This window comes from Oncorhynchus tshawytscha, linkage group LG02 (assembly GCF_018296145.1).
Source record: "Oncorhynchus tshawytscha isolate Ot180627B linkage group LG02, Otsh_v2.0, whole genome shotgun sequence".
In the NCBI taxonomy this organism is placed as follows: Eukaryota; Metazoa; Chordata; class Actinopteri; order Salmoniformes; family Salmonidae; genus Oncorhynchus; species Oncorhynchus tshawytscha.
In genome coordinates, this window is record NC_056430.1 from 6222407 (window position 1) to 6248692 (window position 26286).

The following is a 26286-nucleotide window of genomic DNA, read 5'->3' on the forward strand; positions in this document are numbered from 1 at the left end:
TATATAGGCCAAGTTCTGTATGTCTAACGCAACAGACTCAAGGTCAGACTGAAGGGCAATAAGCTGAGGACAGGCAGGACAACAGTACCTTTCTCCGCTACAGACAGGTTAGGGTCGCTACAGGGCTTGCACGGACCAATCACCTGGTGGAACAACGCTCGCTGGAAGTTAGTTGGCTGGAGACACAGAAAAGACACATCAACCAATCAATGAACCAAATCAAAAGGTATTTATAAAGCCCTTTTTTAAAAACTTTTATTTTTTACATCAGCAGTTGTCACAAATAGTTAAAAAAATATTATTATTATTATTTTTTTTACAATTACCTGGCCTAAAAAAAGCAAGCAGGAACAGGAAGAACATAAGGTGAGGTACTAGACCCAGAGCTGAGGGTCATCCTACTCTGGCAGTACCAGGAAGTATTTCATTACATTCCAATAGGAAGATCTAAAGAGATAGTGATTGAAGCAGAGTAGAAGAAGTACTGACCTAGGATCTGCCCATATAATCATACTGATTATGATCTAAAAGGGAAAACAAAGGGGGGAACTGATCCTAGACTAATACTCTGAGATTCTTTGTGGATAAGGGCCCAGAGAAGATAGAGATTGAAGCGAAGCGGAGAAGCGTGGGCCAAGCCAATAGTAGCTGTACCTGTCCGTTCTCAGTGATGTTGGGGTACATAGCAGAGCTGGGTCTCTCACGGTGCAGAGGCAGCAGCATCAACATCTCACGGTTGTGTCTGTATTTTTCTGGCAGCGACGGGGAGCCTACCACAGAGGGCAGAGGACACAGAGAGGAACAGAGCATCGAAATTAGACAGAGATACTGAGAGGAGACAGAGATACTGAGAGGAGACAGAGAGGAACACAGCATCACAACTAGACAGAGATACTGAGAGGAGACAGAGAGGAACAGAACATCACAACTAGACAGAGATACTGAGAGGAGACAGAGAGGAACTCAGCATCACAACTAGACAGAGATACTGAGAGGAGACAGAGATACTGAGAGGAGACAGAGAGGAACAGAACATCACAACAAGACAGAGATACTGAGAGGAGACAGAGATACTGAGAGGAGACAGAGATACTGAGAGGAGACAGAGAGGAACACAGCATCACAACTAGACAGAGATACTGAGAGGAGACAGAGATACTGAGAGGAGACAGAGAGGAATACAGCATCACAACTAGACAGAGATACTGAGAGGAGACAAGAGAGGAACAGAACATCACAACTAGACAGAGATACTGAGAGGAGACAGAGATACTGAGAGGAGACAGAGATACTGAGAGGAGACAGAGATACTGAGAGGAGACAGAGATACTGAGAGGAGACAGAGATACTGAGAGGAGACAGAGATACTGAGAGGAGACAGAGATACTGAGAGGAGACAGAGAGGAACTCAGCATCACAACTAGACAGAGATACTGAGAGGAGACAGAGAGGAACACAGCATCACAACTAGACAGAGATACTGAGAGGAGACAGAGATACTGAGAGGAGACAGAGATACTGAGAGGAGACAGAGATACTGAGAGGAGACAGAGAGGAACTCAGCATCACAACTGGACAGAGATACTGAGAGGAGACAGAGATACTGAGAGGAGACAAGAGAGGAACACCACAACTAGACAGAGATCAGAGCATCGAAACTAGCCACACAAAGTAGGGGTTTGAACCCATTGCTAGTAAGATCTGACAACCTACAGTAGACAACCTACCTCTGATACTGTTGGGGGCAGAGTTCATCATCTGGGAGGGGGCTGAGTGGGTGGAGCTCAGACTGGAGGACGAAGGACTGGGCTGAGACAAGAAAGAGAAAATATACTTACAGTAAATGAGCCAGAAACCAGATTATTTACAGTAAATGAGCCATGAACCAGATTATTTACAGTAAATGAGCCAGAAACCAGATTATTTACAGTAAATGAGCCAGAAACCAGATTATTTAGTAAATTAGCCAGAAACCAGATTATTTACAGTAAAATGAGACAGAAACCAGATTATTTACAGTAAATGGGCCAGAAAACAAACAAATATACAGTGAGGTGGGTACAGCAGGTACAGTGCAGTGAGGTGGGTACAGTGAGGTGGCTACAGTACAGTGAGGTGGGTACAGCAGGTACAGTACAGTGAGGTGGGTACAGCAGGTACAGTACAGTGAGGTGGGTACAGTGAGGTGGGTACAGTGAGGTGGGTACAGTACAGTGAGGTGGGTACAGTGGGTAGAGTACAGTGAGGTGGGTACAGTGAGGTGGGTACAGTGGGTAGAGTACAGTGAGGTGGGTTTGGTACAGTGAGGTGGGTACAGTGAGATGGGTACAGTACAGTGAGGTGGGTACAGTGGGTAGAGTACAGTGAGGTGGGTACAGTGAGGTGGGTACAGTGGGTAGAGTACAGTGAGGTGGGTTTGGTACAGTGAGGTGGGTACAGTGAGATGGGTACAGTGGGTAGAGTACAGTGAGGTGGGTACAGCAGGTACAGTACAGTGAGGTGGGTACAGTGAGGTGGGTACAGCAGGTACAGTACAGTGAGGTGGGTACAGTGAGGTGGGTACAGTGAGGTGGGTACAGTGAGGTACAGTACAATGAGGTGGGTACAGTACAGTGAGGTGGGTACAGCAGGTACAGTACAGTGAGGTGGGTACAGTATAGTGAGGTGGGTACAGTGGGTACAGTATAGTGAGGTGGGTACAGTACAGTTAGGTGGGTACAGTGGGTACTGTACAGTGAGGTAGCTACAGTGGGTACAGTACAGAGGGGTGGGTACAGTGGGTACGGTACAGTGACGTGGCTAGAGTACAGTTAGGTGGGTACAGTACAGTGAGGTGGCTACAGTGCAGTGAGGTGGGTACAGTGGGTACAGTACAGTGTGTTGGCTACGGTGAGGTGGGTACAGCAGGTACAGTACAGTGAGGTGGGTACAGTGAGGTGGGTACAGTACAGTGAGGTGGCTACGGTACAGTGAGGTGGGTACAGTGAGGTGGGTACAGTGAGGTGGGTACAGTGGGTAGAGTACAGTGAGGTGGGTACGGTGGGTAGGGTACAGTGGGTACAGTACAGTGAGGTGGCTACAGTGAGGTGGGTACAGTGAGATGGGTACAGTGAGGTGGGTACAGTGAGGTGGGTACAGTACAGTGAGGTGGGTACAGTACAGTGAGGTGGGTACAATGGGTAGAGTACAGTGAGGTGGGTACGGTACAGTGAGGTGGGTACAGTGGGTATGGTACAGTGAGGTGGGTACAGTGAGGTGGGTACAGTGGGTAGAGTACAGTGAGGTGGGTACAGTACAGTGAGGTGGGTACAGTGAGGTGGGTACAATGGGTAGAGTACAGTGAGGTGGGTACGGTACAGTGAGGTGGGTAAAGTGGGTATGGTACAGTGAGGTGGGTACAGTGGGTACAGTACAGTGAGGTGGCTACAGTGAGGTGGGTACAGTGAGATGGGTACAGTGAGGTGGGTACAGTACAGTGAGGTGGGTACAGTACAGTGAGGTGGGTACAGTACAGGTGGGTACAGGAGGTGGGTACAATGGGTAGAGTACAGTGAGGTGGGTATGGTACAGTGAGGTGGGTACAGTGAGGTGGGGACAATGGGTAGAGTACAGTGAGGTGGATACAGTGAGGTGGGTACGGTACAGTGAGGTGGGTACAGTGAGGTTGGTACAGTGGGTATGGTACAGTGAGGTGGGTACAGTACAGTGAGGTGGGTACAGTGAGGTGGGTACAATGGGTAGAGTAGAGTGAGGTGGGTACGGTACAGTTAGGTGGGTACAGTGGGTACAGTACATTGAGGTGTGTACAGCAGGTATGGTACAGTGAGGTGGGTACAGTGGGTATGGTACAGTGAGGTGGGTACAGTGGGTATGGTACAGTGAGGTGGCTGCAGTGAGGTGGGTACAGTGAGATGGGTACAGTGGGTAGAGTACAGTGAGGTGGGTTCGGTACAGTGAGGTGGGTATAGTGGGTATGGTACAGCGGGTACAGCAGGCACTGCCCTGGCGTAGAGACAGACCTGCATACGGTAGACGTCCTCGGGGTGTTCCATCACCATGCTGTCCGTCAGGATCACCAGGTTACCCGTCTCGCTGGAGGTGTGAGAGGACAGTGAGGAGGACGACTGGCGGATAGACCCCAGCAGATTCAGTGGACTGGGGGAGAGAGAGAGAGGGGGGGGGGGAGAGGGAGAATGGAGAGGGAGGGTTGTGGAGTGGGGGAGTGAAGGGTGAAGAGAGGGGTGAGGAAAGGTTGGGGATGGGTTGGAGGGAGGGAGGGAGGGGGGGGGGGAGGGAGGGATGAAAGGTTGGAGAGGGGTGGGAGGGAGGGAGGAAAAGTTGGGGAGGGGTTGGAGGGAGAGAAGGTTCGGGGAGGGGGAAGATTTGTGCCGTGACTCGTGAGAGCACTGAAATCATCTGTGGTAGAGGAATGGAATTGTATGCTTGCCTGCGTGTGTGTGTGACCATATATCTGTGTGTGTGTGTGTGACCATATATCTGTGTGTGTGTGTGTGACCATATCTGTGTGTGTGTGTGTGTGTGACCATATATCTGTGTGTGTGTGTGTGACCATATCTGTGTGTGTGTGTGTATGTGTGTGTGTGTGTGACCATATCTGTGTGTGTGTGTGTGTGTGACCATATCTGTGTGTGTGTGTGTGCGTGTGACCATATCTGTGTGTGTGTGTGTGTGCGTGACCATATCTGTGTGTGTGTGTGTGTGACCATATCTGTGTGTGTGTGTGTGTGTCCATATCTGTGTGTGTGTGTGTGTGTCCATATCTGTGTGTGTGTGTGTGTGTGTGTCCATATCTGTGTGTGTGTGTGTGTGTGTGTGTGTGTGTGTGTGTGTGTGTGTGTGTGTGTGTGTGACCATATCTGTGTGTGTGTGTGACCATATCTGTGTGTGTATGTGACCATATCTGTGTGTGTGTGTGTGTGTGTGTGTGTGTGTGTGTGTGTGTGTGTGTGTGTGTGTGTGACCATATCTGTGTGTGTGTGTGACCATATCTGTGTGTGTGTGTGTGACCATATCTGTGTGTGTGTGTGTGACCATATCTGTGTGTGTGTGTGTGAGACCATATCTCTGTGTGTGTGTGTGTGTGTGTGACCATATCTGTGTGTGTGTGTGTGTGTGACCATATCTGTGTGTGTGTGTGTGTGTGTGTGTGACCATATCTGTGTGTGTGTGTGTGACCATATCTGTGTGTGTGTGACCATATCTGTGTGTGTGTGTGACCATATCTGTGTGTGTGTGTGTGTGTGTGACCATATCTGTGTGTGTGTGTGTGTGTGTGTGTGTGTGACCATATCTGTGTGTGTGTGTGTGTGTGACCATATCTGTGTGTGTGTGTGACCATATCTGTGTGTGTGTGTGACCATATCTGTGTGTGTGTGTGACCATATCTGTGTGTGTGTGTGTGTGTGTGTGTGTGTGTGTGTGACCATATCTGTGTGTGTGTGTATGACCATATCTGTGTGTGTGTGTGTGTGACCATATATGTGTGTGTGTGTGACCATATCTCTGTGTGTGTCTGTGACCATATCTCTGTGTGTGTGTGTGACCATATCTCTGTGTGTGTGTGACCATATATCTGTGTGTGTGTGACCATATCTCTCTGTGTGTGACCATATCTCTCTGTGTGTGTGTGTGTGACCATATCTCTGTGTGTATGCCTCACCTGTGCCTGTGAATGAGTTTGAAGCTGTCAGGGCTCATGGGGCTGTGCGTAGCCAGGATGCCTCTTGTGGTGCTGACACTAGAACAGGCAGGACTCAGCTTGTCCAGTCCCGGCAGACCCTGTAGAGAGAGAAAGCACTAAATAAACGTCCCTTTTTCAGGACCCTGTCAAAATAACTTCACAGATCTTCATTGTAAAGGGTTTAAACACGGTTTCCCATGCTTGTTCAATGAACCATAAACAATTAATGAACATGCACCGGTGGAACAACGGTCATTAATACACTAACAGCTTACAGACGGTAGGCAAATGAAGGTCATAGTTATGAAAACTTAGGACACTAAAGAGGCCTTTCTACTGACTCTGAAAAACACCAAAATAAAGATTTCCAGGGTCCCTGCTCATCTGCGAGAACGTGTCTTAGGCATGCTGTAAGGAGGCATAAAGATGTGGCTAGGGCAATAAATTGCAATGTCTGTACTGTGAGACGCCTAAGACAGGGCTACAGGGAGACAGGACGGACAGCTGATCGTCCTCACAGTGGCAGACCACGTGTAACAACACCTGCACAGGATCGGTACATCTGAACATCACACCTGTGGGACAGGTACAGGATGGCAACAACAACTGCCCGAGTTACACCAGGAATGCACAATCCCTCCATCAGTGCTCAGACTGTCCGCAATAGGCTGAGAGAGGCTGGACTGAGGGCTTGTAGGCCTTTTCTAAGACATCACCAGCAACAACGTCGCCTATGGGCACAAACCCACTGTCGTTGGACCAGACAGAACTGGCTGATGAGACAGGACTTCACTGATGAGTTGCGGTTTTGTCTCACCAGGGGTGATGGTCGGATTCGCTTTTATCGTCAAAGGAATGAGCGTTACACCGAGGCCTGAACTCTGGAACGGGATCGATTTGGAGGTGGAGAGTCCGTCATGGTCTGGGGCGATGCGTCACAGAATCATCGGACTGAGCTTGTTGTCATTGCAGGCAATCTCAACGCTGTGCATTACAGGGAAGACATCCTCCTCCCTCATGTGGTACTCTTCCTGCAGGCTCATCCTGACATGACCCTCCAGAATGACAATGAATGACATAAGCCATACTGCTCGTTCTGTGTGTGATTTCCTGCAAGACAGGAATGTCAGTGTTCTGCCATGGTCAGCGAAGAGCCGTGATCTCAATACCATTGAGCACATCTGGGACCTGTTGGATCGGAGGGTGAGGGCTAGGGACATTCCCCCCCAAAATGTCTGGGAACTTGCAGGTGCCTTGGTGGAAGAGTGGGGTAACATCTCACAGCAAGAACTGGCAAATCTGGTGCAGTCCATGAGGAGGAGATGCACTGCAGTACTTAACTTCTTGGATATAGGGGGCGCTCTTTTAATTTATGGATTAAAAAACGTGCCCGTTTTAAGCGCAATATTTTGTCACGAAAAGATGCTCGACTATGCATATAATTGACAGCTTTGGAAAGAAAACACTCTGACGTTTCCAAAACTGCAAAGATATTATCTGTGAGTGCCACAGAACTCATGCTACAGGAGAAACCAAGATGAAACTTCAAACAGGAAATGAGCAGAATTTTTGAGGCTCTGTTTTCCATTGTCTCCTTATATGGCTGTGAATGCGCCAGGAATGAGCCTGCCCTTTCTGTCGTTGCTCCAAGGTGTCTGCAGCATTGTGACGTATTTGTAGGCATATCATTGGAAGATTGGCCATAAGAGACTACATTTACCAGGGGTCCGCCCGGTGTCCTTTGTCTAAATTGGTGCGTAATCTCCAAGCTGCACGCATTGATCCATGTGATTGAGGGGAGAGAGGAGACTTCCACGAACGATATATCATCGAAGAGATATGTGAAAAACACCTTGAGGATTGATTCTAAACAACGTTTACCATGTTTCAGTCGATATTATGGAGTTAATTTGGAAAAAAGTTTGGCGTTTTGATGACTGAATTTTCCGTTTTTTTTGGTAGCCAAACGCGACGATTTCTCCTAAACAAATAATCTTTCAGGAAAAACTGAGCATTTGCTATCTAACTGAGAGTCTCCTCATTGAAAACATCTGAGGTTCTTCAAAGGTAAATGATTTATTTGAATGCTTTTCTGGTTTTTGTGAAAATGTTGCCTGCTGATGCTAACGCTAAATGCTACGCTAGCTACGCTAGCTGTTACACAAATGCTTGTTTTGCTATGGTTGAGAAGCATATTTTGAAAATCTGAGATGACAGTGTTGTTAACAAAAGGCTAAGCTTGAGAGCTAGCACATTAATTTCATTTCATTTGCGATTTTCATGAATAGTTAACGTTGTGTTACGCTAATGAGCTGCGGGGATAATTACACTCCTGGATACAGGTTTTTTTCGTAGCTAAACGTGATGAACAAAACAGAGCGATTTGTCCTAAACAAATAATCCTTTTGGAAAAACTGAACATTTGCTATCTAACTGAGAGTCTCCTCATTGAAAACATCTGAAGTTCTTCAAAGGTAAATGATTTTATTTGAATGCTTTTCTTGTTTTTGTGAAAATGTTGCCTGCTGATGCTAACGCTAAATGCTACGCTAGCTACGCTAGCTACACTAGCTGTTACACAAATGCTTGTTTTGCTATGGTTGAGAAGCATATTTTGAAAATCTGAGATGACAGTGTTGTTAACAAAAGGCTAAGCTTGAGAGCTAGCATATTAATTTCATTCCATTTGCGATTTTCATGAATAGTTAACGTTGCGTTATGGTAATGAGCTTGAGGCTGTATTCACGATCCCGGATCCGGGATGGCTAGTATCAAGAGGTTAATGCAGCTGGTGGCCACACTGTTTGATTTTAACCCCCCTTTGTTCAGGGACACATTATTCCACTAGTCACATTGTTGGAACTTTTGATTTTAAGTGGAGTTGACCCCCCTAGTTGTTCAGGGAGTTGACCCACTAGATTAGTTCCATTTCTGTTAGTCACATGTCTGTGGAACTTGTCTAGATGTAGAGAAAGTGGAGTTGACCCTAGTCTAGATGTAGAAAGTGGAGTTGACCCTAGTCTAGATGTAGAAAGTGGAGTTGACCCTAGTCTAGATGTAGAAAGTGGAGTTGACCCTAGTCTAGATGTAGAAAGTGGAGTTGACCCTAGTCTAGATGTAGAAAGTGGAGTTGACCCTAGTCTAGATGTAGAAAGTGGAGTTGACCCTAGTCTAGATGTAGAAAAGTTGTAGTTTAGATGTAGAAAGTGAGTTGACCCTAGTCTAGATGTAGAAAGTGTCAGTCCGGCTACCTGTACTGAATGATTTCTGAGCCCGTTGTGCCGTCAGCAATAACCGGGTCACAGCATGGGACTGCCGGTTCCTTAAACCACTTGTCAGCATCCCTCCATCCGGCAAGTAGTGCGGAAAACGCTCTCTGGAGATTTATGTGTATGATTGAATATCTGACTGAAGATACTTCTAGAAACAACTTCACCAGACAGAAGTGGATAAGGCTCAAAGGACGCATCTTGAGAGACTGCTGAAAAAAAGCCACTCACATAGAGACTGCTGAAAAAGACACTCACATAGAGACTGCTGAAAAAAGCCACTGACATAGAGACTGCTGAAAAAGTCACTCACATAGAGACTGCTCCTCATCATCTGGAACTGATCTATCAGCTTCTTGTGCAGGGGACGCATTTCAGGGTGCACCAGCTTGTCATGGACCGCAAGCCCCGCCCCCAGGATGTAAACCTACAACAGCAGACAGCAACAGCTTCAGTGAGTTTCAGTTTATTGCCACGTTTTAATTTGATCTCAACATTAAGATACAGACAGATAAGATACAGACAGACCAATACTGTACCTGTTCCTGCATGAGGTCTTTGAGGGCAGTGATCTTCTCTGTGTCTTCTGGGTGGCTGCTGATGTACTCCTTATCAAAGAAGGCCTGGTTGAGGGAGGGACAAGACAGACAGACATACGTGATGTAAGGGGACGGTATATCTAAGAAAATACCCCCCAAAGTATATTCTAAAACAAGCAAGAGTTTTGTGTTCCTCAGAGACTCCAGCCCCTGTCAAGCAAGGCATGCCTCAAGGTTTAGTCCTGGGACCCCTGCCGTTCATCCACCCCAGCCCCTGTCAAGCAAGGCGTGCCTCAAGGTTTAGTCCTGGGACCCCTGCTGTTCATCATTTACATGCTTCCCCTCCACTCTTCAGGTTTAGGACAAAATGTGTCTGCATTTGAAAAGACAGAGTTTTTTATTGGACAAATTCAGTTATGTTTATCCCGGTTTCATTCCAATTGTTTCAGTTTAAGATTTTTTTTTTTTTTTTTTTTTTACAGAATCGGCTAAATTAATACACCCCTGATCACACGCACACACAGTTCACTTTCATAGAAACCACGTAAAAAAGCATGATCCCTTGTTCGTTGTATTCCTTCTCACATCTGCACGATGTCCTCGCACCTTTTCCATTTGCTTGTGGACTTCAGTGCACAACACATCAGCGGTCTGTGACCAGACGAATAAACCTTTCCAAGACAAACCTTCATATCATAAACGCTAACGGCCACACACAGCCTACATCGTTGTCATCGTATTAACATCATAGTGAACATAGTTTCTAGAACTAATACATTAGTAAACCTGCTACAATCACGCAGTACAGTGTACAGTCAGCAGCAAGCAGTTTAGCAGTTACACCAACGGGCCCCAGTGGCAATAAATTAATAAAACCCAACTTGGAAGAGTTCCAGTGTTGGATAGCCATAGCCAGCTAGCTAACATAGCATCACACTCACTTTGTGCTGGTTAGGCAAACTAGCTAGCAGCATTTGCTAGCTAAGTGAAAGGGAAAGTTCAAAAATACAACCAAATATAGGTCTCTCTCTCTCCTCCTTAATTTTGGAAGAAATTAATTTGTTAAAAACTGATCAACTACTCTCTATATCTCTCTCTGAGTCAACTACCCACCATATTTTATGCACTGCAGTGCTAGCTAGCTGTAGCTTATACTTTCAGTACTAGATTAATTTGATTGGGTGAACAACATGTTAGTTCATGCTGCAAGAGCTCTGATAGGTTGGAAGACGTCCTCTGGAAGTTGTCATAATTACTGTGTATGTCTATGGAAGGGGGTGAGAACCATGAGCCTCCTAGGTTGTGTATTGAAGTCAATGTAACCAGAGGAGGACGGAGGATAGCTGTTCTCCGGCTACACCATGGTGCTACCCTACAGAGTGCTGTTGAGGCTACTGTAGAGGCTACTGTAGACCTTCATCACCTTTGGTGATGTGAATATATTTAGTAAAGTTTTACCTAAAAGGTAACATTTTTAAATATTTGACTATTTTTATGAAATTCACTCTTATGAGGACTCTCCCCTGGTTCTATGGTGGCACCTACCTCCTGGTATCTGGTGATGCCCCCGTTGACGGCAGCGTCAATGACCCCATTGAGACACATGGACAGCAGGTTGATGTTGCCATGGAGCTGCTTGTGTTGGTACTGGCTGATCAGGGTCCGCAGCTCATGGTTCTTGTTCTCCACCACGCAGATGGCATTCTCCAGAGGACTCACCTCCACCTAGACAACACACACAACAGAAGTACTGTAACAGGACCTGAGGAGGAGGAAGAGGAAGCAGAGGACTGACTTCCACCTGGACAACACAATGCAAGTAACTTGCATGTTATCACATTTTATTTGTCACATGCGCCGAATACAACAGAAATCCTTACAAGCCCTTAACCAAAAATGCAGCACAAGTTCAAGTTAATAAAATATTTACTAAATGAACAAAAGTAATAAAAATCAAATCAAAAGTAACACAAAATGACAATAACAATACCGAGGCTATATACCGAGTCATTGTGTGGGGATACAGGTTAGTCGAGGTCATTTGTACATGTAGGTGGGGGTAAAGTTACTATTCATGGATAATAAACAGTGAGTAGCCGCAGTGTAAAAACAAAGGGGGGGGTCAATGTAAATAGTCCTGGTGGCTATTTGATGAATTCTTCAGCAGTCTCATGACTTGGGGGTAGAAGCTGTTAAGGAGCCCATTTGATGAATTCTTCAGCAGTCTCATGACTTGGGGGTAGAAGCTGTTAAGGAGCCCATTTGGTCCTAGACTTCGGTACTGCTTGCCATGCGGCAGCAGAGAGAACAGTCCACGACTTCGATGACTGGAGTCTCCTTTTCCTGTAGTCCACGATCATCTCCTTTGACTTCCTCACATTGAGGGAGAGGTTGTTGTCTTGGCACCACACGGCCAGGTCTCTGACCTCCTCCCTATAGACAGTCTCATAGTTGTCGGTGGTCAGGCCTACCACTGTTGTGTCGTCAGCAAACTTAATGATGGTGATGGAGTTGTGCTTGGCCATGCAGTGGTGGGTGAACAGGGAGTACAGGAGGGGACGGAGCACGCATCCCTGAGGGACCCCCGTGTTAAGGATCAGCGTGGCGGATGTGTTGTTACCTACCCTCACCACCTGGGGGCAGCCCGTCAGGAAGTCCAGGACTTAGTCAATGAACAGCATTCTCACAAAGGTGTTCCTTTTGTCCAGGTGGGAAAGGGCAGTGTGGAGTGTGATTCAGATTGCGTCATCTGTGGATCTGTTGGGACGGTATGCCAATTGGAGAGGGTCTAGGTTTTCCAGGATGATGGTGTGGATGTGAGCCATGACCAGCCTTTCAAAAACTTCATGGCTACTGACGTGAGTGCTACGGGGCGGTAGTCATTTAGGAAGGTTACCTTCGCACTCTTGGGCACAGAGACTATGGTTGTCTGCTTGAAACATGTAGGTACTACAGACTCGGTCAGGGAGAGGTTGAAAATGTCAGTGAAGACACTTGACAGTTGGTCCGCGCATGCTTTGAGTTCACAACCTAGTAATCCGTTTGGCCCTGCGGCTTTGTGAACGTTGACCTGTTTAAAGGTCTTGCTCACATCGGCTACAAAGAGCGTCGTCCCGGGAACAGCTGATGCTCTCATGCATGCTACATTACATCCTCCTCACAGACAGATGTAACATCAGATTTTTTTCCATCTGCAGCACCAACACAGGTCTAATAATAATACAAGCCATTTCACAGAAACTTCCATCAAAAAACGACATGCATTTTACACGTGGGTGTTCCGGGGAATCGAACCCCCCATACTCTATCAACTGAGCTACAGAGGAGTATTACTGTCACGGCTATGTAGTGTCACTCACCAGCTCTCTCTTCTCCACCTCAAACCAGCGGGAGATACCAGGAAGAGGATGTGTGAGGATCAGCGTAGTCCTCTCGATCCACAAGCTCTTGAACTCGTTCTCTCGGTCTTTGGATCCTTTGTGGAAGGGCCGGTCGTATCGAAAGCGGCGCACGTTGTTGACACGGTAGAAGCTCTTGATGCGGTCTGGAACGCGGTCCATTTGGAGAATTTTGACATTCTCCGGAACCGGCGTCACCGCATAGATCTGCAGGTCTGAGAGGTACCGCGTCAAGGAGAAGATGCCTGGGTGGGAGTGTGTTTTCCATTTGGAATACACATACATGTATGATACAATCACTCTACCACACACACACATATACACCAAGTGTACAACACATTAAGAAAACCTGGCCAGACATAGACTGACCAGGTGAATCCAGGTGAAAGCTATGATCCCTTATTGATGTCACTTGTTAAATCCACTTCAGTCAGTGTAGATGAAGGAGAGGAGACAGGTTAAAGAAGGATTTTTAATTCTTGAGACAATTGAGACGTGGATTGTGTAAGTATTGTGTATGTGTGCCATTCAGAGGGTGAATGGACAAGACAACTGCCTTTGAACGGGGTATGGTAGTAGGCGCACCGGTTTGTGTCAAGAACTGCAACGCCGCTGGGTTTTTCACGCTTCACAAAAGTTTCCTGTGTGTATCAAGAATGGTCCACCACCCAAAGGACATTCAGCCATCTTGACACAACTGTGGGAATCATTGAGTCAACATGGGCCAGCATCCCTGGGGAATGCTTTCGACACCTTGTAGAGTTCCTGCCCCGACGAATTGAGGCTGTTCTGAGGACTAAAAAGGGGGTGCAACATTAGGAAGGTGTTCCTCAGTGTACACACACACACTCTGTCACGGTCATCCTCCTCTTCATCTGAAGAGGAGAGGCGAGAAGGATCGGAGGACCAAAATGCGGCGTGATATGTGTTCATCATGAATTTTAATAAAGAAAACACCGAACACTATACAAAAACAGTAAACAAAATAACAACCCTGAAGCTAATGCGAGCTGCGCTGAAACAAGCCATCAACATAGACAATCACCCATAAACAAACAGTGCAACCCAGGCTACCTAAGTATGATTCTCAATCAGAGACCACTAATGACACCTGCCTCTGATTGAGACCATACTAGGCCGAAACATAGAAATCCCAAATCATAGAAAATCAAACAGACTGCCCACCCAACTCACGCCCTGACCATACTAAATAAATACAAAACAAAGGAAATAAAGGTCAGAACGTGACAGTACCCCCCAAAGGTGCGGACTCCGGCCGCAAAACCTTAACCTATAGGGGAGGGTCTGGGTGGGCGTCTGTCTGTGGTGGCGGCTCTTGCGCGGGACGCGGACCCCACTTCACCATTGTCTTAGTCCGCCGTGGCTTCCTAACCATGTTAACTCTTCTCAATGGACAGAGGGGCAGCTCGGGACAGAGGGGCGGCGGCTCGGGACAGAGGGGCGGGGGCTCGGGACAGAGGGGCGGGGGCTCGGGACAGAGGGGCGGGGGCTCTGGCTCATCTGGGCTAAGGGGCTCCGGCGCCTCTGGGCTAAGGCGCCTCTGGGCTGAGGGGCTCCGGCAGCAGCGCCGGACAGGCGGGAGACTCCGGCAGCAGCGCCGGACAGGCGGGAGACTGCGGCAGTAGCGCCGGACAGGCGGGACCACCTGCAGGGAGGAGACAGAGAGACAGCCTGGTGCATGGGGCTGCCACAGGAACCACCAGGCTGGGGAGACCTTCAGGAGGCTTGGTGTTAGGAGGAGGCACCTGAAGGACCGGGCTGTGGGGGAGCACTGGAGCTCTGGTGCGCAGCCTTGGCATCACTTCCCCAGGCTGGATTACTGCTCTAGCCCGTACCCTCCAGAGTGCAGGCACAGGTTGAACCGGGCTGTGGGTAAGCACTGGAGATCTAGTGCTTACTACATGCACCTCTCCTTTAGGCTCCACACCCACACCCACATTTGCCCAGCACGAGCGGAGCGCAGGCAGAGGACACACTGCACCCTCCCAGCGCCCCGGAGACACAGTACGCAGAGCCGGCGCAGGATACCCTGGACCAAAACTGCGTACCGGCGACCAGACCCGCTGAGCAGGCACCATACGCCCTGGCTCGATTCCCACACTCGCATGGCACTCTCGGGGGGCTGCCCTATAGCGCACCGGGCTATGGGCACGTACTGGCGACACCGTGCGCTTAACCGCATAACACGGTGCCTGACCAGTAATGCGCTGCTTATAATAAGCACGAGGAGTCAGCTCAGGTCTGCTACCTGGCTTAGCCCCACACCTCGTCTGCCCCCCCATTTTTTTGGGGGGGGGGCTGCCTCTCGTACCTGTCGCAGTGCCGTGCTGCCTCCTCATATCGCCGCCGCTCAGCTTTCGCTGCCTCCAGCTCTGCTTTGGGGCGGCGATATTCCCCAGCCTGTGCCCAGGGTCCCTCTCCGTTCAGTATCTCCTCCCATGTCCAGGAGTCCTGTGATGCTGGCCGCTGTTGTTGCTGCTGCTGCTGCTGTCGTCGCTGTCTTTTACCACGCCGCTTGTTCCTTGGTTGGTGGGGGATTCTGTCACGGTCGTCCTCCTCTTCATCTGAAGAGGAGAGGCGAGAAGGATCGGAGGACCAAAATGCGGCGTGATATGTGTTCATCATGAATTTGAATAAAGAAAACACTGAACACTATACAAAAACAGTAAACAAAATAACAACCCTGAAGCTAATGCGAGCTACGCTGAAAGAACTGTACTGAAACAAGCCATCAACATAGACAATCACCCACAAACAAACAGTGAAACCCAGGCTACCTAAGTATGATTCTCAATCAGAGACAAATAATGACACCTGCCTCTGATTGAGACCATACTAGGCCGAAACATAGAAATCCCAAATCATAGAAAAACAAACATAGACTGCCCACCCAACTCACGCCCTGACCATCCTAAATAAATACAAAACAAAGGAAATAAAGGTCAGAACGTGACACACACACACACACACACAGTACAGTTCCCATTCTCACTTTGTTTCAGAAGGATACACTGGGCATCACACTGTAAGATGGCCTCGTCTGGTTGATTAGGGTGCTGCATGGCAATGGCTTGTGGGAATTCTCCCAGCATCCTTTGCTGGAAGGCTTCAAGCCGTTCGTAGTCATGACCGCGGCAGACAAACTCCTTGTTCTAGTGGCACAACATGGAAGAACCAGAATATTCAAAAGTATAAGGACATTGATTGTGTCTAATTCCTTATGTATCTCTGGTCCGAAATAGTGCCCTATCTAGGGTAGGGAATAGGCTGTCATTTGAGATGTGCCCCATACAGTTGGATTGACTCACCCTTAGGAAGAAGGGGAACTTGCGTCCGTAGAAGCCCACTCTGAAGAACTCTGGCTCTAGACGTTGCTGCTCCATGATGCTGTCATAGTAAGCAGCTTCCATTTTCTAACCAATCACAATCATTATTATGTTCTACAAAATAAACATGTTGTGCAATTCTCCCATTCACATCAACGGTGTATATTTAGGTGAAAAGCTTGGTAACTCAATCAATCAATCGATCAAATATATTTATAAAGCCCTTTTTACATCAGCAGATGTCACAAAGTGCTTATACAGAAACCCAGACTAAAACCCCACAATCTGCAGCGACTACAACATCTACTCACCCTTATCCAGCTGAGGCTTTGGTAGTCGTATAATGTCTCATACTGGAAAGCCAGCTCTCTGCACAAGGGTACCCCGTATTCCCAGCACTGGAGAAACACACAGAGCAAAATAAACAATCACAGGGTGAAAATTGATCGGTCATTTGTTGGCTTTCAAAAGGGACAAATACTGCTTTTCATGGGTTTTGCACGTTGTGTCACAATGTCGTTATGAAGATTCTCTTTATTAATTATTGTTGCGTTCTACTCAATGCATTCTCAATTGACGCTGATGAAGATGTCATCAAAATTACATTATAGTGGCTCGGAAAAACACGATGACATTTCAAAATGAGGCAAACAATTAGTAGGTAAACCTTTTGTCATCATTGTGGTGCTCCCGAGTGGCGCAGCAGTCTAAAGGAACTGCATCTCAATGCAAGAGGTGTCAAGTACAGACACCCTGGTTCGAATCCAGGCTGTATCACAACCGGCTGTGATTGTGGAGTCCCATAGGGGGCGGTGCACAATTGGCCCGGCTTCGTCCGGGTTTGGCCGGTGTAGGTCGTCATTGTAAATCTGAATTTGTTCTTTAACTGACTAGTTAAATAAAAAGGTACAAATATATAATAATTGTGATTTCACAAGCTGTTGGGGTGATTCAAAAGGGTGCTGTGACAGTAATGTTAAAACATAGTTTCCCTCTGCCCCTACGTCATTATAAATGACATTCAACGAATCCTTAGATTAGATCTCTACAATATTATAACCTTAATATACTTGTTCTTGACACTGTTGATGAAATAAAGGCGTTAATTTGCTGTGATCTTTGGAAGTTTAGACTGCGTAAATCTTGGTTGTATCTCTTCCATATTTGGTGTTGTCAGGTGGTACCATTTGGAGGTGTTTCCGTTGGCTGGACCAATCAAAATCAACTTGATACCTTCGGAATTTTCACATCCAAAATCCTTGGCTGTCTAAGCGTAGGCTTTTATGTCAATTAAAGAAAGATAAATATTATAAATGAATAGATAAATATAAATAAATATTAAAGATACTGCGTTTTGGAGGTGCCAATGGGAGAATGATATTTGGAACTAAATCGGTCAGCAGGTGTCGCTATTTTAAAAGGCAACTTTAAGGGTCATATATTGAGTCATGAAGAAGACAGGGAGATTATTATATTATATTATATTATACTATTGGTAGAAGTCAACAACGTTCAATTCATTGTTGTAAATACTTATGTTTCCAATAACAAGTCAAGTAACTGTATTTTATTTAGAGACATTGAGAGGAAACAAAGTAAAATTATGTCTAAATATCCATTGGCCAAAGTAATATGGGGTGGGGATTTTAACACAGTATTACATGATAATCTAGATAGATGGCCTCCTGAGGACAGCAATTCTGTTTGTGAGATAAGGAATATATGTCTAAGGTTAGGTGTTCTAGATATTTGGAGATATAAGAACCCAAGATAAGATTATGTTTACATGGAGTACCAAAGATTTATCAACAATCCCGTATTGATTTCTGGCTGATACCAGCCGACAAAGTTGATACAGTCTCGATTGAACCATCTATTTTAACAGACCACAAAGGGATCTCAATAAAGATAAATATGCATGGTTTGTCAACCAAAAAAAAGTTAGTAAAGGTTGCTGGAAAATGAATAAGACATTACTAGAGAATGAAGTATTTAAGAAGGAAGTAGCAGGAATTATTGATAAATACTGGAATTGTGCCTGTGTTATGACAACAACCACCCGAGCCACTGCCTGTTCACCCCGCTATCTTCCAGAAGGCGAGGTCAGTACAGGTGCATCAAAGCAGTGACCGAGAGACTGAAAAACAGCTTCTATCTCAAGGCCATCAGACTGTTAAACAGCCACCACTAACATTGAGTGGCTACTGCCATCATACGGACTCAAATCACTAGCCACTTTAAACAATGCCACTTCATATAATGTTTACATACCCTACATTACTCATCGCATATGTATATACTGTACTCTATATCATCTACTGCATCTTGCCTATGCCGTTCGGCCATCACTCATTCATATATTTATATGTACATATTCTTATTCATTCCTTTACACTTGTGTGTATAAGGTAGTTGTTGTGAAATTGTTAGATACTTGTTAGATATTACTGCACGGTTGTAACTAGAAGCACAAGCATTTCGCTACACTCACATTAACATCTGCTAACCATGTGTACGTGACCAATAAAATTTGATTTGATTTGGAAGTTACTGAGAGCTAATGAAATTTGATATAAGGCTTTTGGCTATTTCAATGGGGAAAGAAATTGCTTGTGCCAAGAGAGAGAAAGAATATGACATCATAAAGGGAATAATGCATTGTACTAAAAAAAAAACGAACCGACTAATCAGAAATTACTGGAGCTATCATCATTACACATGCAGTTAGACTGTATCCTTGAGGAAAAGGCTCGGGAGCGTTTGTAAGATCAAGATGAAAATGGATGGAAGAGGGAGAGAAAAATACAGAATATTTCTTTAATTTAGAAAAAGGGCAGGCGAAAAGACTTTCATATGTAAATGAATGATTAATAATATTCCCAATGAAAATCCAAAAGAAATCTCTCAGCATGTTGCCCAGTTTCATCAGATTCTGTATACATCAGCTCAGTCAACTTCCAATATGGATATTTTCTTAGATAATGTAGCAAACATTGCTAAGAAGATAGATAATGATTTCAGGGATTTTTGTGATGATGAGTTATCTGAAATTGAGATAAAAGGCTCCCTGGAAATGATGGTTTAATAAGGTGAGTTTTATAAAACATTCAATGATAAATTGATTCCTTTCATTCTATGTTCCAAGAATCAATAGAAAAATGGGAGTTACCGGCTTCCTTAAAAAGCAAGGTGTAATTACTTTGATTCCCAAACCTAATAAGGATACTCTTTATATAGACAACTGGAGACCCATTAGCCTGTTGAATAATGATGGGAAATTATTTGACCTTGTATTTGCTAAGAAGTTGAAATAAGGCTTGCATCATATAATTGATGAAGAACAATCTGGTTTTATGCATGTCGACACATTAGTAATAAAATCAGGTTGATCTTAGACATGATTGACTATAATGACCTCATCCTTGATGATAGTTTTCTTATGTTTGTTGATTTTTATAGAGCTTTTGACAATGTAGAACGTGAGTTTATTTTCAAAGCAATATGTTTTTTGGGGTTTGGTGACTTCTTTTTGAAAGCAGGCCAAACTTTATATAGTGGTTGTACTAGCTCTGTAAAATTAGCTCACGGGACATCCCAAAGATTTAATATTGGCCGTGGTATTAGACAGGGCTGCCCAATAAGTCCATTTGTGTTTTTATTGGTTACTCAAATTATGGCCTTTCATATCAAAAAGGGAATTTTCAAGGTGTTTCAGCACTTGGCAATGAATTTAAATGATGATATTATTATTATTATGATGATTACCATATTTTTAAGAGACAGGAATGAGGTCTCCTGTATTGAAGGTTTTGTGTTAGAAAATTAGAAAATTAATATCGATAAGTCAGTCTTATTTCCACTCAAGGATTGTGTTTTACAGGAAATATATGGTATCCCAATTAAAGATAAGGTTACTTATCTTGGATTGTTATATGCAAGGATGAAAAACAAAGGAGTGACTTAAACGTTAAGCCCATTTTTGAGAAAACAAAGAAGAAGTTGAACCTCTGGTTGCTGAGAGATATTTCGTTATACGGTAGGGGTTTTATTGTCCACAGCTGAAGGGTTATCCAGATCGGTTTATGTCTCGTTATCACTTGAATCACCCCCAAAATTGTAAAGGACTTAGATTCTATATAATTATATTTGGTGGAACAAGCCTCACGGAAAGATATTCTCACCAATACCCAAGAACAAGGAGATCTTGAAGTTTTAGATTTCAATACTCTAAATAATACTTTTAAAATAAATTGGATTCTGAAGTATGTTAAGAACCAGAACAGCATTTGGAATGTCTTCCCTAAGTATTTATTTAACACTGTTGGTGGTTTAGAATTTTTGCTTTTGATGTTGATAAAATCCCAGTAAAACTGGCCAAATTCCATAAGCAGGCCATTTTAGCTTGGATGTTAGCGTATAAACAATTTTTCCCCTCACAGATACTTTCTATGGAACAACAAAGATATACAATTTAAAAATGTCTCTTTTTTTTGTAACTGGTTTGAGAATAAAATGATTTTGGTTGGTCAGTTACTGAATGAGAATGGACATCTACTCTCATATGGTTTAAAATTCCAATAACCCGGAAAGAATATGCAATTGTTTTTGATGCGATTCCAAGTGGGGGTTGTATCTTCTTTTAAATCCTCTGTGGTTGATGTAAGTAACATAGATTTACATGAACATATATTCATTGGCAATATTAACATCAAAGATAAATGTAGTAATAAACAGATTAGGAATATTGTTTGTGATACTACAATTTCCTCAGCAAGATTATTTTGGTCAGATATCTATGGTGATATACAATGAGGGAAAGCATGGAAAATTGCTAACAAATATTGTATCAGTAACAAGGTAAAGTTTCATTTAAAATGTGATACAGAATTTATCCTGTGAAACATGTTTTGGAAAGATTCAAGCTGAATATTAACTATTAAATGTGATTTCTGTGGAATGGAGAAGGAGACCATTTTTCATTAGTTGTTTTACCTGTATATATAGTATATTTTCTGGGATTGACATACAGAATTTTGTTACAAAAAAAAAATAGGACCGGTTGTACAATTTAATGGTTTTGACATAATGATTTATTTCAGAAATTCTGGCATTGATAAAGATGTAGTATATTTAATTCAACTGCTAATAATATTAGGTAAATTTCATATTCACAAATGCAAATGGTCTAATTCAAAACCAAACTTTTTTCACTTTATAAATTCAATTAAATAATATGGCACTACTTTAACTAAAATGAACAACAGAGAAGGGGCGATTTAAAGGGAAAGACGTGAAATGAATGAAAACAGGAACAGATGTTCTTCGCGGATCGTGTCTCTTAGCTATCCTGTTAACTAGCTAAAGCTTAGCTTTGTAAATACATATATATTTAGTCCCTATTTATTTTTGTATTCAGTGGATTTCATTTAGAAAAAGCCCATGTTTTCACTCACGAACCTGCAGCCACTAGTTAGTTCGTCAGTTGAAGTCTGAAGTCTGCTGTGGAGCAGCGTCACCGAGTTCTATTGAGCAGCGACGGCACGTTCCATTCACTCTAAACATGCTGCATTCTCACAGTAAATATTTTGTAACATTTGAACCCTACATGATAGAGACATGAGGGTTGGACTATTGTATTTTTCTGACATAATGCTCTATTAAATGCACATATAAACCTTGAATTAATTTTAATTTTATTACTTTTATGGGTGAACACTCTAGATTATGAGAAACGATTGATGACAGTTGATTTCCATTGTGTTCTCTCACCTACAATGTCCTTGATGAAGTAGTGGATGACATTCCTGTGTTTTCCAGTATATATTCCACTTACCTTTCCCTTGTTGAAGTAGTGGATGACCTTGCGACTGAGGCCTTCTTTGCGATGCCACTCGCTCTGGGCTGGGTAGTGTAAGAACTCCCTTAGAGGCCTCTCTTCCCAATGCAGTAGCTCCCAGTACAACAGCAGGGTGAACGCAGCCTCTGTAGAGTAACATTTAGACAAACATATCTTTTATATACGTCACTCAGAACAACATATAGCCGGTTAGTGCAGGAACTCCCTCAGTGCAGTAGCTCCCAGTACAACAGCAGGGTGAACGCAGCCTCTGTAGAGTAACATTTAGACAAACATATCGTTTATATACGTCACTAGGAACAACATACAGCCGGGTAGTGCAAGGAACTCCCTCAGTGCAGTAGCTCCCAGTACCACAGCAGGGTGAATGGAGAGTTACATACTACATATAGTTTATACAGTACTTCATTGGGAACAACAGCTCCAAGTTCAGCAGCAGGGGGAAGACAGTCTCTGTATATCTATAGAAATAGAGTTATTAGACATTCCCTTTGAAGTTATAGGATATCCCTTTCAAGTTATGTGTGGATATGAAGCCATATTGCTGTACTCATAGTAAAGCATTTTAATTTGTAATATTTATTTATTTATTGAACAATTATTTAACTAGGCAAGTCAGTTAAGAACACATTCTTATTTACAAGCATGGCAATGTTAAAAGTGCTATTTAAAATGCTATTTCAGAGATATTAGCTAGTACTAACGTTGCAAAGGGAATAAACTACTAGAATGTTGGTATCTTGAAAGGATTTTATGTAATCTTTCACAAGACATCTAATGGTTCTTTTTGGGGTACTTCAGATTATCACTGTTGTCTGTAATTATCTCTGGCCCTATGTTTGGCCTTATGACACATACAATGTATGAAATAAGATTATTTTAAAATAAAGAATAGAATAGCAAAACAATATCCTAAATACAAACCATCAACTTAGGTACTGGACTTCCTGATGGGCCGTCCCCAGGTGGTGAGGGTAGGTAACAACATCTCCACCCCGCTGATCCTCAACACTGGGGCCCCACAAGGGTGCGTTCTCAGCCCCCTCCTGTACTCCCTGTTCACCGACGACTGCATGGCCATGCACGCCTCCAACTCAATCATCAAGTTTGCAGACGACACTACAGTGGTAGGCCTGATTACCAACAATGATGAGACAGCCTACAGGGAGGAGGTGAGGGCCCTCGGAGTGTTGTGTCAGGAAAATAACCTCACACTCAATGTCAACAAAACAAAGGAGATGATTGTGGACTTCAGGAAACAGCAGAGGGAGCACACCCCTATCCACATCAAAGGGACAGTAGTGGAGACAGTAGAGAGGGTAGTAAGTTTTATCACGGACAAACTGAATTGGTCCACCCACACAGACAGCGTGGTGAAGAAGGCGAGGCAGCACCTTTTCAACCTCATGAGTCTGAAGAAATTTGGCTTGTCACCAAAAGCACTCACAAACTTTTACAGATGCACAATCGAGAGCATCCTGTCGGGCTGTATCACCACCACCGGCAACTGCTCCGCCCACAACCGTAAGGCTCTCCAGAGGGTAGTGAGGTCTACACAACGCATCACCGGGGCAAACTACCTGCCCTCCAAGACACCTAAACTACAAGATTTTTCACAGGAAGGCCATAAAGATCATCAAGGACAACAACCACCGAGCCACAGCCTGTTCACCCCGCTATCATCCAGAAGGCGAGGTCAGTACAGGTGCATCAAAGCTGGGACCGAGAGACTGAGAAACAGCTTCTATCTCAAGGCCATCAGACTGTTAAACTGCCACCACTAACATTGAGTGGCTGCTGCCAACACACTGACACTGACTCAACTCCAGCCACTTTAATAATGAAAACATTTGATGTAATAAATGTATCACTAGCCACTTTAAACAATGCCACCTTATATAATGTTAACATACCCTACATTATTCATCTCATATGTATATACTGTACTCTATATCATCTACTGCATCTTGCCTATGCCGTTCGGCCATCACTCATTCATATATCTTTATGTACATATTCTTACTCATTCCTTTACACTTGTGTGTGTATAAGGTAGTTGTTGTGAAATTTTTAGGTTAGATTACTCGTTGGTTATTACTGCATTGTCGGAACTAGAAGCACAAGCATTTCGCTACACTCACATTAACATCTGCTAACCATGTGTATGTGACAAATAAATTTGATTTGATTTGATTGCCATTGGTGTTAAATATTAGGGTTTCAGCATGAAATATGCTTTATAAAGAATATATACATTGTTTACAACTTTTATACATTTCACTATGTCAATATGTATTTGTTGTCAATGGCCGGTTGGACGTACCGTCAAATTCCCTGATGTTGTAGGCGGCTTATGGTAGAGAAATTAACATTGAATTCTCTGGCTCTGGTGGACATTCCTGCAGTCAGCATGCCAATTGCACACAATGTATATAGACTCTTTCTTCTTTTCTACTGTGTTATTGACTTGTTTATTGTTTACTCCATGTGTAACTCTGTGTTGTTGTCTGTTCACACTGCTATGCTTCATCTTGGCCAGGTCGCAGTTGTAAATGAGAAATTGTTCTCAACTAGCCTACCTGGTTAAATAAAGGTGTTCTCAACTAGCCTACCTGGTTAAATAAAGCTGAAATAAAATAAAATTAAAATTCCTCCAAAACATGAGACATCAATGGCATTGTGTTGTTTGATAAAACTGCACATTTTAGAGTGGCCTTTTACTGTCCCCCAGCACAAGGTGCACCTGTGCACAAGGTGCACAAATAGGGACGTAAAACAAATCTGTGCACATTTCTGGGATCTTTTATTTCAGTTCAGGAAACACGGGACCTGTTACACGTTACGTTTATATTTTTGTTCAGTGTATATATGAATAACAAAAAATTTTAAATGTATAAATCCCCCACATTTTCGATAGATTGACATAGATTTTCGTTTTTTTAACCAAAAGTACTGAAGATTCCGGTAACTTTGGTAAATTACAGGTAGCTTAGCAACCCTAGCTAGTACACTCTTTCCCTTTGTGAGTGAATAGGTTTGTGTGTGAGTATCATACCTGTGTAGTTGTCAGCCTGGAGGTGCATGCCACACAGCGTGTGGATGTTGTATTACCTGTGTAGTTGTCAGCCTGAAGGTGCATGTCACACAGCTTGTGGATGTTGTATTACCTGTGTAGTTGTCAGCCTGGAGGTGCATGCCACACAGCTTGTGGATGTTGTATTACCTGTGTAGTTGTCAGCCTGGAGGTGCATGCCACACAGCGTGTGGATGTTGTATTACCTGTGTAGTTGTCAGCCTGAAGGTGCATGTCACACAGCTTGTGGATATAGCGGATGTACATCTCCTCCTTGTTGATCTCTGACTTGTAGAAGTTCTAGGGAACAAACAGACACAATATATTAAAAACAAGACAACCCCTTTACACCACTATCTCAGGATGGCAGTGTGACAGGTTGTGGGTTGTTTTACCAACAGGTTGACAGTACAGCCAGAGTCTACAGTATCTTACCAACAGGTTGACAGTACAGCCAGAGTCTATAGTATCTTACCAGCAGGTTGATAGTACAGCCAGAGTCTACAGTGTCTTACCAACAGGTTGACAGTACAGCCAGAGTCTACAGTATCTTACCAACAGGTTGACAGTACAGCCAATCTTCTTGTTCTCTGTCTCGTCTCCTTTCATGCAGTCCCTAAACAGAGAGAGGAACCGGTCCAGTTATTGGTGAATAGTAATGAATAGTAATGAATAGTAATGCATCTTATCTTCTGCCCTCCACGGTTACATAACAACAAGTGGAGACCTATCTATCTAGTCTGGAGACCTATCTATCTAGTCTGGAGACCTATCTATCTAGTCTGGAGACCTATCTATCTCGTCTGGAGACCTATCTATCTCGCCTGGAGACCTATCTATCTCGTCTGGAGACCTATCTATCTCGCCTGGAGACCTATCTATCTCGCCTGGAGACCTATCTATCTCGCCTGGAGACCTATCTATCTCGTCTGGAGACCTATCTATCTCGCCTGGAGACCTATCTATCTCGCCTGGAGACCTATCTATCTCGCCTGGAGACCTATCTATCTCGTCTGGAGACCTATCTACCTCGTATGGAGACCTATCTACCTCGTCTGGAGACCTATCTATCTCGCCTGGAGACCTATCTATCTCGCCTGGA

At 44.2% G+C, this 26286-nt stretch overlaps 1 protein-coding gene and 1 long non-coding RNA gene across 2 annotated transcripts in view; both read right to left on the bottom strand.

The window, feature by feature from the left end:
• Positions 1-22215, bottom strand: part of LOC121840603 (dedicator of cytokinesis protein 3-like) — a 45453-nt gene extending 23238 nt beyond the window's left edge. Inside the window, exons 1-13 of the mRNA XM_042304887.1 lie at positions 22088-22215; positions 16566-16652; positions 16237-16341; positions 15939-16080; positions 12869-13122; positions 11055-11234; positions 9510-9593; positions 9284-9397; positions 5681-5799; positions 4020-4155; positions 1728-1809; positions 655-770; positions 89-176 (exon numbers count right to left, since the gene is read on the bottom strand). Of these exons, the coding sequence (XP_042160821.1) occupies positions 89-176; positions 655-770; positions 1728-1809; positions 4020-4155; positions 5681-5799; positions 9284-9397; positions 9510-9593; positions 11055-11234; positions 12869-13122; positions 15939-16080; positions 16237-16338 (1417 nt within the window). The 5' untranslated portion in view covers positions 16339-16341; positions 16566-16652; positions 22088-22215. The remainder of the gene's footprint in view (positions 1-88; positions 177-654; positions 771-1727; positions 1810-4019; positions 4156-5680; positions 5800-9283; positions 9398-9509; positions 9594-11054; positions 11235-12868; positions 13123-15938; positions 16081-16236; positions 16342-16565; positions 16653-22087) is intronic.
• Positions 22216-22321: 106 nt separating this feature from the next.
• LOC121847715 overlaps positions 22322-26286 on the bottom strand; it is a 6574-nt gene continuing 2609 nt past the window's right edge. Inside the window, exons 2-4 of the long non-coding RNA XR_006084523.1 lie at positions 25740-25800; positions 25391-25484; positions 22322-22361 (exon numbers count right to left, since the gene is read on the bottom strand). This is a non-coding gene — a long non-coding RNA (uncharacterized LOC121847715). The remainder of the gene's footprint in view (positions 22362-25390; positions 25485-25739; positions 25801-26286) is intronic.